This window comes from Scomber scombrus, chromosome 12 (genome assembly GCF_963691925.1).
Source record: "Scomber scombrus chromosome 12, fScoSco1.1, whole genome shotgun sequence".
NCBI classification, from domain to species: domain Eukaryota; kingdom Metazoa; phylum Chordata; class Actinopteri; order Scombriformes; family Scombridae; genus Scomber; species Scomber scombrus.
Window position 1 is genome coordinate 21,550,634 of NC_084981.1, and position 14,759 is coordinate 21,565,392.

General features: G+C 39.9%; 1 protein-coding gene across 1 annotated transcript in view; it reads left to right on the plus strand.

Moving 5' to 3' along the window:
- The window catches only part of LOC133991641 (girdin-like), a 66,038-nt gene that overhangs the window by 38,409 nt on the left and 12,870 nt on the right, over positions 1-14,759 (plus strand). The window contains 14 exon segments of the mRNA XM_062430128.1: positions 4,772-4,853; positions 5,421-5,579; positions 5,936-6,082; positions 6,267-6,411; positions 7,066-7,244; positions 8,772-8,909; positions 10,700-10,883; positions 10,989-11,119; positions 11,467-11,760; positions 11,986-12,168; positions 13,053-13,222; positions 13,224-13,326; positions 13,967-14,091; positions 14,514-14,652. Of these exon segments, the coding sequence (XP_062286112.1) occupies positions 4,772-4,853; positions 5,421-5,579; positions 5,936-6,082; positions 6,267-6,411; positions 7,066-7,244; positions 8,772-8,909; positions 10,700-10,883; positions 10,989-11,119; positions 11,467-11,760; positions 11,986-12,168; positions 13,053-13,222; positions 13,224-13,326; positions 13,967-14,091; positions 14,514-14,652 (2,179 nt within the window).

Consider the following 14,759-nt stretch of genomic DNA (forward strand, 5'->3'; position numbering starts at 1 on the left):
TCTAGAAGAAATCATCATTTTTTGGGTAATGGACAGTCTCAAATGTAAAAACAAAGGCTGTGTCCAAAATCATTCCCTATTTACTATATAGTGCATGAATACCCAGTGATGCATAAGGGTTAAATGTCGGTCATTTTATTTGAGTGACTGATTTCTAAGTGTCACATTTAGCCCAAGAGATATTACCTCATGGGCCTGACGGGAACTCATTATGAGCCCAGAATTCATAATATGATACTGGAAGAATAACAATGATGAGGCAGAGATGAAGAATCGCGGAGACCCAGCAGTCCATTTCCTCTCTGCATCTCTTATTAGTCACATTAGAGCAGGATGCTGTGATGTCACACTTCCCAACACTAACACACATGAGACTAAACAAGCCTTTGAGAGGCATTTTAAATTCTGTCTATGAATAATAGAGCTTCCTTTTTAAAGTGCTGTAGACAAAAGGCTTAATGGTGAAGTCAGATCAGTTGGAAGAAAAGGATCTTTGTTTCAAGGGGAAGTATTTTGACATAGCACAAACATAATAATGTCTCATTTAAAAGACTGCCTGGCGTCTTGAGGTCGATGATGATACTGAAGCAAGAGACTGAGCTGCTTTTAATGGGATTGTTTTGTTGTTGGGTTAATTTAAATGCTGTATACTATGTGTAATTTGTTCTTTTTCACAACGTTTTCAAGATTGAGTTGTTACTGAAACTATTCTTTGATTAGATTTCAATGACAGTTTGGGTCAGGCCAGAAGACATGTAGTTTCTTCTTCCAAGAGAATAATTTACTTCATCTGATTAGGTCTGTTTTTCAAAGCAGTCCATCCATCACTTTGGCAGCATAGGGCTTTTTGGGTTTTGGCACTTCTGTTTTACTTTTTTAAAACTAATATGAAAGAGTTTTTTCGGAAGTGCTGTAATTTGTCAAAAAGAAATTCATTCAACGTAGCCAGACCTGTCTGACATTTCAAGCTATTTACAAATACATTTCGGTCTCTATTGATAGAGACTGATTGCTGGCTTAGTCGTGCAGTGCTCTCTGCTGTCCTCTACTTGTCTTTAGTGTAAAAAAAAAAAAATCCAGTTTAAAAGTTGAAAATGTTTTTAAAAGGTTGATCTTAATGCACATCTTAGCTGTGGACCATCATGATTTGGATCTCTTTAAGGTATTTTTTGTCAAATAGACAATGGCATGTTTGAGGGCCAAATGCAAACCAAAATGATGGTTCTTTAACGATAGGTTGTAACTCAGACTGGAGAGCAGGTCACCCTCTGAAAAGCAAGTGTCCTTCAGCAACCCTAAAGTCACTTATTGTGGTTCTTGTGCTGAAATGGTCTGACATTCATCACTGTAGGCATCTCCCGAACACTTACTTGACCTACATAATGACAGTTTATTCAGTAGACCTAAATAGGAGTACGTAAGAGCAGCGGACAAGCTAATGAGTTATGATGTTTGCTGGTTGCTATGGTATTGTTTACTTGTTGCTGTGGTGTGTGGTAGAAAGGTAGTGTCATGTGATGGACTCGATGAGGTCTTTGAGTCCATCCTTTTTTACCAAAGACATGCTGATGTAGTCTGGTCACATGATCACAGTTTCTTTTCTGGGGAGAGGAGGAGTGTGTTTTTTTGTGTGTGGCAGCACACATTCATATGCATAGAGTATTGTCTTTGAATACAAATGTGGATGTGTGTGCTGCTGTGTGGTCTCAGCGTGTGTGTCTGAAGGAGACCAGGTCAGAGCCAGAGGGCGTGCTTCAGTGTTCCCACAGTGGTCTGTTTGTTAATGTTTCTATTAAACCAAATGTGGCTTGGCTGCTTTTCCTCCTCCTGTTCAAGCTCAGACTACTCAAGCTGAGTTTATACGTATCAGGGGTGTACTGGGAAAGAAATTCAGCCTTGGACTTAACCGCTGAGCCTGGCCTGGGTGGTTGTGACAGGCCAGTGACGCACACAGCATGCTCTCATGCACACAGCAAATGACAGGCACACAGAGAAGGCCGGTGAATAGACAGACATGACTGGTAAAAACTGATTTTTTACGGTCCACTGGCCCACCGGGATTTGTCCTCATATGCCCAATGGCCAGTACAGCACTGATACCTATGAAACACATTTTGAGTCAAATTTAGAGCTGCTATTCCACAGTGAGTCTTTACCTTATTCCCAGGACAAAAATCTATTGTACTACTTCTTTTTGTCCCTTATTAGCCTTAAACATATATGTATTGTACCTGTTCTTTTTCAGGCAGGTTATTTCAAGACCAATCAAAACATCTTCTAATGAATAATATAAATGTACCATTTGAAAGAAAATGCATTTATAGGTTGCATTCTCTGGGTCTGAAACATGGCGGTATTTATTGCAAAACAATGACCCAACAAGTCAACCAAACCTGAAACATACTTGTTAGCATGATATCATTTTGACAGTGCAGGTATAAATAGATAAGAACCTGATAAACTGTAGCAATAGCAAAACATCACCCTTTCACCGTTACTCATGCGGGGGTCAACCAGTTAACACACGCTTTGAATGTCAGTAGATCATTAACTACAACAGATTTTCCTCACATACCTCATACTGCACAGATCAGTAGCTGAGACAGATGAAAGGCAGGAATGTTCTGTTTTGCTAGAATGAGTAACAAACAAACTTAATGGTGCATATTTCACTTTAGATTGATTACAAATTGATATCATGTCAAACCAGTCTTCTAAATCGTAATTCTTTCTCAACTAAAAGATTTACCTGCAGGACTCATTCATTGAATACATTATCTATATATTGTTGAACTGAGTATTGAATGTCAGTAAAGTACAATTTACATTCGGTATGTCTTATAATGTTTAGCACAAAAGATTAATGATATACTGTATATATATGTATTTGGGTCTCTGTTTGTATGGTGCTATGTGCAGACCTTCAGCTTTGTGTTTGCAGTTTAGGTGATATACTATGTATTTGAATGTATTATTGGAAGTGGGGGTGGGGGGTGCATTGTATGTCATTTATTAGAGTGAGATACAACCAAGGTCCTTGGCCAAATGTGAAGTGGAGATGTTGTAATTCATGTTTGGGGCCTTTACCCCTTGGCGATCAGGGTGCCCCTTCTGTAGAAATATTAAAAAAGCTTTTTTATTGGATCTCAGAAAGACATTAGACATTATTATAGACATTATTGGTTCTCACAAAGATATTAGTTTTTAGATGAGGAATACAAGTTGCCAATGGGAGCTTTTCAAATATAGGAGTGCATACAAGTGTCTTCTCTCACGCAGATGCTACGTGTTAAACCATTAACATAAGCAGCAGAGCCAGCTGCATCCATAATTTCAGCTCAAAGCTAATCTGCCATGCTGGAGTTGACAGGTGTTTGTGATTTGGTATGGGCTGTCTTGGGGGACAGGGAGGGGCAGCAGGAGGTGGAGGAGGTTAACTGAAACAAAAACAGGAATGGATAAAAGAACATCCTGCCTTCATATACACATCAACAACAATTTCCCAAATAATGTTAGTTGTGAGAGGAAGGAGAAGATAAATGAAAGAACAAGGAGAGAAGGGGTGCCTTTTCCTTATTGAGATGTACTCCGAGACTCCAGAGAGCTGTAATCAAATAGGCCATCAGATGTTCAGTGGAGCGGTTTCATGCACATACGCAGACACAACCACAGAACAGCATCTCAGGAATGCAGCCGTTTTCCTTCAAAGCAGTGTGACACATACTCCCTCTATGGTAGGATGCTGGGGGATTTGCACTCGCACACACTCTCTCATAGACAGCAAATGTCAGACTGCCACATTTTGCTGTCACTTAAATGATAGAGAGCACAAGATGGCAAGAACCTCCTGTTGTGTATAAAAGAATGAGAAATTAAACTCTCTGTTCTTTACGTTTTTCACAACGTTATTGATATTTCTCTCCACTTTGTGTGCCTCTTTTTGTATCTTATCTGTTGTTGTAGACTAAAGAGAGATGAATTATTTGAGCCCCAGGGGCAGATTTGCATATGTTTACCCCTGAAGTGGTCACAGGGTGGTACTGTATGTGTTTTTCAGTTGTTTGTAACTGCTGTAAATGTGGGTTATGATGTCCAGCAGAAGAAGGTTGTTTATCAGTAGTTGAATTCAGGGCAAGACACAGGAAAGGCATTGTGTCTTGACCACCAGATCTCAAACACACCAGACAATAAAGGCTGTTTAACTTTGGAAACTGGGTCAGTGGATTGATGGATGTCTTAAAATCAACATGTGAGTTTCTGATTTTTCTGCTGATGGTTGATTGGAAATGCTGTTTATTCCATGATATGTTAGCAAAAGTGTTTACATTAAGAGGCTTTCGATATCAAAACGTTATAATTCAAATAGTAAAGTCTTAAATTGATTACTCATATTTAGAAATACAAACTCCGTGAAATGCAACTCTTCTTTTTCACTATGTCAATAGGCGGCCACCATTAAATGATTTAGCTGCAAGCTTTGAAATGGAAACAGCCCTAAAGGAATGTCCTTGTTAGTACTCTGAATTGATAAACACATGCAAGCACAATTTTTTTTTAATAAATAAAAAGATGGTACATGATTTTCAGTGTAGGGGTTAATGTTGATCATAATACAAAAAAAGGATCATATTTCTCTAGGCTTCTTTACTTCTTCATAAACATATTTTTCAATGTGTCTTTCTTTACTTTGCTTCTGTTCCTTCTCTTAAATCTCTACTTCGGCTGGATTTTCTCTTTGTTTACCTCCTCTACCTCCCTGTGTCTTTTCTAGGGAGGAGAAGAGTGAGCACCTTTTAGATACCAGGCAGGAACTTGAGAACATGGAGGTGGAGCTCAAGAGGCTTCAGCAAGAGGTAACACCACAAGTCAGAGTGACACTAACACCACACACACACACACTTTCATACAACTTCATCTGATGCCACCTGCTCCTCCCTCCTCTTTCTAAGCACTTTGTTTCTGCAGTGCTGCCAGGCTTTAATCAGCCAGCTAGTGTCTTAGCTCATTATGGGCTATTAGAGCTATCTTTAGTCTAGCAACAGCCTCACATGGCTTTTGATTTGGAGGGGGGTAGCAGGTTGGCTGCTTGCAAACTGACTGGATGCTGTAAACAAGGTGGATGAGTTCAGGATAAGGAGGACAGTTTGTGTGTGTTTGTGATAATTGATAGTGTGGAAAGTTTGTTCTGTTCTTCATCTGTTTATGTAAAGATTTAAGGGGTTAGTTACTCAGATATATTCTGCTAATCATATAAGAGTCAATGAATCCACTGACTTGTTAAAAAAATAATTTTTATACATTATTGCATATCTGTTTACCATTTTGTTCACGTGATGCTGCAAGTATTTCTTCTTTTTTTGCATGCATTCTCATTATACTGCACACATTTATGTTCTGTATTTTGGTGTAAACTCCTGCAGAGCTACCAGCTGCTGTCAGATGCTCGGTCAGCTCGGGCTTACCGTGATGAGCTGGATGCTATTAGAGAGAAAGCCATCCGTGTCGACAAACTGGAGAGCGAGCTGAGCCGATACAAGGACCGACTTCACGGCATTGAGTTTTACAAGGCCAGAATCGAGGTACACAACTGCACACAGAGCATCACTTCAAGCCAGCTAGACTGTTTATGAAAGGAGGCGGCTTGGATACTTGAGCATCTTGTAGCTGACATCTAAGAAACTAAACACAATTTTACCCCAATAAAAGTACATAAAACATTGTAATTTTTGAGAAAAGCTGCTGCAAAATCAAGCATTCTTGGTTTGAGTAATCACTGTCAAATCCAGGAGGGACTGATTTATACTGTTACTACTCATTTTAATAATACTGACATTAAAAGAAATAATAAAAAAGATGAAAAGATTTTTCATACTAGCTACAGTGATGTTGTCTTATGTCTAACGTGTATTTTCTGTTATTGTGATGGATTCTTTAGGAGCTGAAGGAGGACAACCAGGTCCTGCTGGAGACTAAGTCCATGCTGGAGGAGCAGCTGGATGTGAGCAGGACCCGCTCTGACAAACTGCACCTCCTGGAGAAGGAGAATCTGCAGCTCAAATCCAAGATGCATGACTTGGAGATGGTAAGGCGATGGATTTTTGGACCAGTATTTCAGTGTGAAGTGTAAAGCGATTTTTAGAGTTCAGAGAGAGATGGGTGTTATAGAGTTATAAAAGAGCCGAAAACATGAGTAAAAGTCATTTTAGCAATTGTGTGTTAACCATTTGTTTGTCTCAACACACCTCCAATCTATTTGTTATCTCCAGGAGCGGGACATGGACCGTAAGCGTATGGAAGAACTGTTGGAGGAGAACCTGGTGCTAGAGATGGCCCAGAAACAGAGCATGGATGAGTCCCTACACTTAGGCTGGGAGCTGGAACAACTATCTAAGACACCAGATACGACCGAAGGTAACAGGAGGCTGAACCTAAAATTCCTTTTAGTGCCGGAGAAAAGGTTTCCTTATGTAAACTGACTGAATTAATAATCAGAACACACAAAAATAGGATTTTTTACGAGTGCAGGAGATGGGGAAAGAATATTTCACAGTGCTGACAGTCACCTGAGTTTAGAAAGTACAGGAGAAGGTTGTGTTGAAGGCTTCAGATTGCCAACAGACCAGGATTTGGTCATTGGCTCTTGGTCTTGGCGTCATCCCCATGGCCCTTCAGTGTTTGCCAGCCTCCACTGGGTTTTCTTTCCACTTGGTTAAGACCTGTAATTAATATTCAGTGGCTCCTGGAGGATAAGCTGTGCGTTTGGACTATTAAAGCTGTTAAGAGGTTTAACTAGCCAGGGATCTGGATAAAGACTTTGTGTGGTGGGTAGTTTGTTAAAATGGCACTTAAAAGCTTTAAGACCATAAAGTTAGACCACAGGGCTTTGCATTCATTCATTTTTGATTGACTTATTGTAATCCTGATGACTTTTATAGTAATTTGTGTCACTTCATTTTTTTTTTTTGATTTGAAACACCAAAAATATGAACAGAATTGTGGTTTGTTTGTTTGTATTTGGTAAAACATTGATGTGTAATCCACGTGTTCTTGTTGTCATTATCCCAGTCCCTCAGAAGTCTCTGGGTGAGGAGGTGAACGAGCTCACTTCCAGCCGCCTGTTGAAGTTGGAGAAAGACAACCAGACCTTGCTGAAGACAGTGGAAGAGCTCAGAGCAGCAGCCAGTCAGGACGTTGCGACAAAACTGAGCAAAGCCAGCCAGGAAAACCAGAAACTGAACCAGAAAGTAAGCACTGAACTTTGTTTTTAAGTGTTTTTTTTAGGTTGGTAAGAATTGAGGGCAAGTTTACAGTTCTAAGTAATTGCTTGTTTGTTGTAATGACTGAACTCAAACAACAAATATACTTCTACATCTCTTAAAAGCTTTTGACACAGTTTATCATGACGTCATGCTTGTCAAATCATCTAGATATGGTCAAAGAGGTAATGTTTTCAAATAATTTGATTATATATATCATGGACAGCAGGGATGTAACAGGCCAAAAGAATGTCTTGAATACCATACCTTGTGGGGTACGTAAGGGCTCTATTCTTTGTCCAATGCTCTTTCTAATTTACTTTAATGATCTCCCAATTACTTCTTAAAAATGCTGCCTGTTCTCATTGCAAATCAATAATATAAATCAAATCACAACTTTATAAACTTGATGACTATTCTCTAGGACAATCAAAAATAGAAATTGGCTCTTGGTTATATAGTATAGACATATTTACAGACTGTCTGAAGGCTTGCCAGTTGTGCACCATGAGAAGTACTTAATTTACTAAGGAAGCCATTAGACAATAGAATAATAAGGAATGTTGTGTGGATGAATATTTTTGATAGTTTCCATCTGTAGGCTAGAACATTCCTGCAGTACGTAAAGGGACCAAAAAGTGTTTAATTTCTGTGACTGATGGAAATACCATTCAGACAGATTAACTGAGCTGTATCTGTTTCAGGACACTGTGCAACTTCTCAGTTTCTGCCCCTCAGCAGGGTCACTACAAGATTAGCATATTGAAACAGCACTACACAATATATCACCCTAACACTTGCCTTAGACCCTTTCACACAGTGACAGTTAGAAATAAAAAGGGAAAGAAGGAAAGAGTTTTGAAAGAGGGGTGGATAGCAGGATGAAAGAAAAGTTGTAAATCCAGGCAGGCCTACATTGCCTTTTCTTTCCCTGTCTTTGACACTTAAATGCCCTTTGCTAAGAGATGTCTCAGAGCTATTTTAAGAAACATAAGCCTCTTTCTGTGCCCTCTGAATAAAAAGCATGAAATTGTGTTTTTCTGCCACAAAGAGAAAATCCAGAGTGAGAAATTTATTTCTGGGCAACTTGCAACCAAAACACATTAAAATGTGAATGCATCTGCTGGTAGACTCAAACAACAGAAATTCTGTCTCATTAATTATGTTTGTGTTTGTGCATATATTAAATTGTGTGTCTATGAGTTGCGACAGGATGAGGTGATGTTTGTATCATGGATTACTGCACTAAATTCTGTGTGATTGAGAATCACAGGGTAACTCACAGAATTATACACTGGCCTCGATATTAAAAATATCAAAATACAGGTGATCATGCAACATAGAGTGTATTCATATATAATTCAACATATTGGTGTAACCGAAGGGGAAAACGGTCCTATAATTGTTTATCATTTCAACCATTATATTTCCACCATCAAAGACACTTCACTAGAAACCCAGTCATTTTTTAAAATGTTACTTTAACCATATTTTCATATGTATGTTTGTGTGCAGTTGGGGCAGCTGGAGAGTGAACTGACCTCAGACAGAGAGTCACTCCGCAGTGCTGAATCTCTCAGTACTGACCTGATGAAAGAGAAGGCTTTACTGGAGAAGACTCTTGAATCACTCAGAGAAAACTCTGAGAGACAGGTACACACACACACACACACACACACACACACACACACACACACACACACACACACACACACACACACACACACACACAAACACACACACACACACACACACACACACACACACACACACACATGCAATTCAATTTGGAAAGTGTATCCCAAAACCAGATGGTCATCATTTTAAACAATACATTTTACATGTATCGCAGTGTTTAAGTATTATATATTAAATACTCCCTTCAATGAGAATCAAGTTTTTCACCTTGTCAACTAGTTCATTAGTGTTTTTCAACTGCTAGACATATCAGTAGTGAAATAAGTGGTTAACGCCATGGTTGAGCATTTCTGCTTTGAAACTACAGTATACCAAGGACAGTCTCAATAACACTGATTCAGTCAGGTAGGATATCCTACATCACAAATCTAAGACACCAATCGTTTATAATCAGAGATAATTATATGCAGCATATTGTCCAGCATACTGTGCTGTTTAACCAAGTGTCCATCATGGGAAGAACACACTAGTTCTTCATCTCCTGATGAATGCTAAGCCTCAGGCGATCCATTTTGTTATCCAGTGAATGAACATTGACCAGAAAGAGTGATGTAGTGGCTAGCTTGGTCTGACCTAACATGTAGCTTGGCTAACAGACCAGCCCACTAACCCGTTTTCTGCCTCCATGCACACTGCTTTCTCTTTCCTCTGAGCTGTTGTAGTCTGCTACACCAGTCTGCTCTGAGCTTTGGTGGAGGTGAGGTGGGCAAGTTGTTGACAATGTTTAGAATTTTGGTTGGGCTGTACCCTCTTGGCCTATTTGCACTGGGCCTGTTATCTGCACACTTAACCAGGAGCCAGACAAGCTGCTGCATTGCTGTGCCACCATGCATATATTTGCATATTCATAGAGTACTGCATTTTTAATGAGGGAGAAGGAGTAGATGTAATTTTAAGGATTTTAAAGCGGTTTATACTTTTTTGTTGAAAAAATGTATCAGACGCACATTATTGTTCAAATTAGAATATCTTTATAAGTCTAAATACATACTTGAGGGGATCTTTAAGTATAAATGAATGACAATTGCTTGCATGCCATTTTTCCTGAATTCTACATTACAGACTGATTAACACGTTAGTGCAGTTATCTCATTTGTTATTGAGACCTTCCTTAGAATTACTGTTATCACATCAAGTTTTAATGTGATTTGACATACAGGTAACATTGCAAGCATATAGTCAGAATCACCAACATTCTCAGACAAACTAAGCTTTGAGACTGTGCGTCATACAGGCTGCTCTCCACAAAAGCCATCATTGATTCTTATCCAGGAAGCTCTGACAAAATAACACAAATAAGCTGTGTAATTTACTAAAGTCTATATTGAGTTTTCTTGAGAGTAATCTTTGTGCAATTGATTTGCATTTGGCTCAAAAAAACTATTAAGTAGAACTACCGCTATGTTTTATTGACTACGGAGATTTCTGGCACTCTGTGCCCCAGATGCAGTCGGGCATGAGTCGAGCATGAGCTCATACAACCAATTTCACTTTAATCATAGCAAGGTTGGACCCTTTCATATTAAGTCACAGAACAAATAATTATGGAACATTTTAAACTCTTTTTCATCAGTCCAGATGATCAATGAATTCCTTGGGAAATGGAGTACCTGAGTAATACTGGTGCAGACTTTATTTAATAAAATCAACCTAATTAAGTGCCATATGGCTTACTGCTTTAAAGTTAAATCATTTAGATTCAACATTAACTGAATGCTGTCATTGAAACTCTGTCTGTTCTACAGCTGAAGGGCTTGGAGCAGGAAAACAAACACCTCAGTCAGACTGTGTCGTCCCTGCGTCAGCGCTGCCAGGTGGGAGCCGAGGCTCGGGTCAAGGATGTGGAGAAAGAGAATCGTGTTCTCCACGAATCTATCTGTGAGACAACTGCCAAACTCAATAAGATGGAGTTTGAAAGGAAACAACTACGTGAGTGAAACAGTATTTTGATGTCTACCTTTTTTGTCTTGTCTTTACAAACTGGTTGTTTGTATTGTAAGCGTGTTTTGTTTTTGTTTTGTTTTTTTAATGTAGGTAAGGAGCTTGAGGTGATGAAGGAGAAAGGTGAGAGAGCAGAGGAGTTGGAAATTCTGATGCAGAAGCTGGAGAGGGACAACGAGAGTCTGCAGAAGAAAGTTGCCAGTCTAGGAATCACGTGTGAAAAGGTGCGGTACATTTTGTTTCCTGCCTGAGAGAGAGAGAGAGAGAGAGAGAGAGAGAGAGAGAGAGAGAGAGAGAGAGAGAGAGAGAGAGAGAGAGAGAGAGAGAGAGAGAGAGAGAGAGAGAGAGAGAGAGAGAGAGAGAGAGAGAGAGAGAGAGAGAGAGGAGAGAGAGAGAGAGAGAGAGAGAGAGAGAGAGAGAGAGAGAGAGAGAGAGAGAGAGAGAGAGAGAGAGAGAGAGAGAGAGAGAGAGAGAGAGATTTGGGATTAAATATGATTACAGGATGTGTAATGATTAAGTGTATTTAGTAATGAATATTTTTTTTGACCCCATCAACCATCACTGTGTGTAGGTGTCTTCGTTAGAGAAGGAGAACACTGATCTGGAGGCAGAGGGCCGTCGTCTGAAGAAGAAGCTGGACAGTCTAAAGAACATGGCCTTCCAGCTGGAGGCTCTGGAAAAGGAAAATACTCAGTTGGAGCAGGAGAACCTGGACCTCCGGCGCTCGGCTGAGAGCCTCCGGTCAGCTGGGGCCAAGGCCATTCAGCTGGAAGTTGAGAACAGGGAGCTGGAAAGTGAAAGGAGCCAGCTGAAGCGCAGCCTGGAGCTCCTCAAGGCTTCCTCCAAGAAAACTGAGAGATTAGAAGTAAGACTTTAGGAATGCTGGTCACATGACGAGCACTGTTACTGTGTTACAGTGAGACACAGCTAAAATGTATTATACAGTTTTATTAGTGTCATGGGGCTTATCAGTGAGTTACTTGGTCCTTAATAGAGACAACTAGGGGATCTAGCATATAATGGCATCAGGGAGCAGCACAACTAGTTCATGGATGCTTTTAATATCCTAATTTTGCTATTCATCTCCCAGGTGAGTTACCAGGGCCTAGATACAGAGAACCAGCGCTTGCAGAAGGCTTTAGAGAACAGCAGCAAGAAGATCCAGCAGTTGGAGGCAGAGCTGCAAGAGGTGGAGACTGAGAATCAAACCCTCCAACGCAACCTGGAAGAGCTCAAGATCTCCAGTAAACGCCTGGAACAGCTGGAGCAGGAGGTAGGCAAAAGGAATCCTCAGTTTCTCATGCATTCATTCAGAGGCAATAATCACATGTGCTGCTGAAAAATAATAACCTGAAGAATCTGATGACTGAGACAATGTTTAGAAATTGGAGCAATTTGTGGCTCAACATCCCCTGGGCGACATTGCTTTAGGTGTATGACTGACACAGCATCAGTGGCTTTTGGGGAATGGACTGATTCAGAAGTCTCTTAGGGAAAAAAGTAAAAGATTGATTCTGCTGTAACAGTATCATCACATACCACGGTCATATAACTGGATTTTTTTAAGTATCCTTCTAATGGCTGCTACGAACGATTACTTTCATTATCAATTAATCTGCAAAATATTTTCTAGATTAAACGTTAGGTCCATAAATCACTGAATATTTCCCATTACAATATGCTAGAGCACAAGGCTCTTCTCTGACAAACCACGGAAATTACTATAATAATCAAGAAAAGCAGCAATGTCTTATCTTTGAGAACCCAGAACTATCAAATGTTTGACTGATTATCAAAAGAGTTGCTGAGTAACTTTCAGTGAATTTATCAATTAATCGCCTGATCGCTGCAGCTATAATCCACATATGAAATTCTCTTGAATCAAGTGCAGATTTGTCTTCTACACAGATTTCTTGGTTGTACTTTTTGTCAGACCTGCTCTGTTGCTACTGGATACTGGAGCAGCATTACAGCATTTTTCCCAGCAGAGTTGGATTATCCAAGATTATTTATAAAAAGTGATTTATTTTTGGTCCTTTGAGTTAATCTGTGTCCACTTTTAGCCAAACATGTATTTACAGGGCATTTAGACTAAAAGTAATCCCATCAAATGCTGTTTTATCCATCTGCTCTCCATTATGTCATGTTATCCCTCAGAACAAGACTTTGGAGCAGGAAAGCTCCCAACTGGAGAAAGACAAGAAGCTTCTGGAGAAGGAGAACAAGCGTCTGAGGCAGCAGACCGAGATCCGCGACTCCAAGCTGGAGGACAGCAACCAGCGGATCACCTGCTTGGAGAAAGAGAATCGGACCATGGGCAAGGAGATTCTTCAGGGACTCCTGCACCAGAGTCAAAGACTTGGAGAGAGAAAACAAGGAGTTGGTTAAACTGGCCAGCATTGATAAGAAGACCCTCAACACACTCAGAGAGGTAAGCACACTGTCAGAGTTTCACCTGCTTCCAGATGAAACTATTGTAATCCTTTGTAGTCGCTGGAAGTGTTGAACATGTGTTATTGAAGTTGTTTGAAAAAAAACTGACGAGAAAGAAAAACGGTCAGCTTTTTATAACACTGTTCTACAACATTCTGTTTTAGTGGGATTTAATTGAAGTTATCCTTTGTATGGCGTTTAATTAGTCTCAAAACCCAGGCACATAAAAACCAAATGCATGCAGAGAACATGAATTTAAAAAAAAATTATTTGTGGCTGATTCTGTTTTTCACCACTTGCACTTATGAAAAAGTTACATTGTGGCAAAAGTCTGTTTAACCCTACTTTATTTATTTTGCTTATGAAAACAGAAAGGGATTATTTCACTGATAAACTTTATTCTGTGTTGAGTTTTTCATTAAAATGGATTGGATCTGGATTATTGATTACTGGTGGATGACTAAATGAGTGTCTCAGAGTTACTAAGTGTGTGTGTGTGTGTGTGTGTGTGTGTGTGTGTGTGTGTGTGTGTGTGTGTGTGTGTGTGTGTGTGTGTGTGTGTGTGTGTGTGTGTGTGTGTGTGTGTGTGTGTGTGTGTGTGTGTGTGTGTGTGTGTGTGTGTGTGTGTGTGTGTTTAGGAGCTGGTAAGCGAGAAGCTGCGGACTCAGCAGATGAATAACGATCTGGAGAAACTGACCCACGAGTTGGAGAAGATTGGACTGACTAAGGAAAGGCTCCTACATGACGAGGGCTCAGACGACAGGTATCACCTCACAAAAACTAAAACACACACAAGCCAGAATATTTACTGTTCCGTTATTGCTCTTAAAAGTGTTTCATCCTGGGACCCAAAAAAGAACATAATATATTATCTTGGGATCACAATAATTAAAAATGATAAGTACAATTCGGAATCAAATAAATCAGGCCTGTGGCTCAAATTAGGTTAGGTGCTGTTTTAATTAATTAGAGTTTATTGCAAAATCATCCCTGTGTGAGATTTCTGAGCCAATATCTCCCCACCTACCTACGCTCTTAGCAAGAAGTCATTTGGCCTTGTTATACTGTGGTTATGATGATAATTATTTATCTGTACTTTGGGTTACATATGTGTGATCACACTCTAGACTGGACACACACACATATAAATACACACACAGTGCTAACTTGACTCCTTAATTTCAGGTTTAGGCTCCTGGAAACCAAACTGGAGTCGACTCTGAAGTCCTCTTTGGAGATTAAGGAGGAGAAGATCGCCGCCCTAGAGGCCAGGCTGCAGGAGTCCTCTAACCTCAACCAACAACTTCGCCAGGAGCTCAAGACGGTCAGTCACACACATACACACATGCAGAAATCCGTACTTAAAAACATCGAAATACACAAACAAACAATTATTTTTGGCTGTGTTACATACAGATGCTTAGCACAACC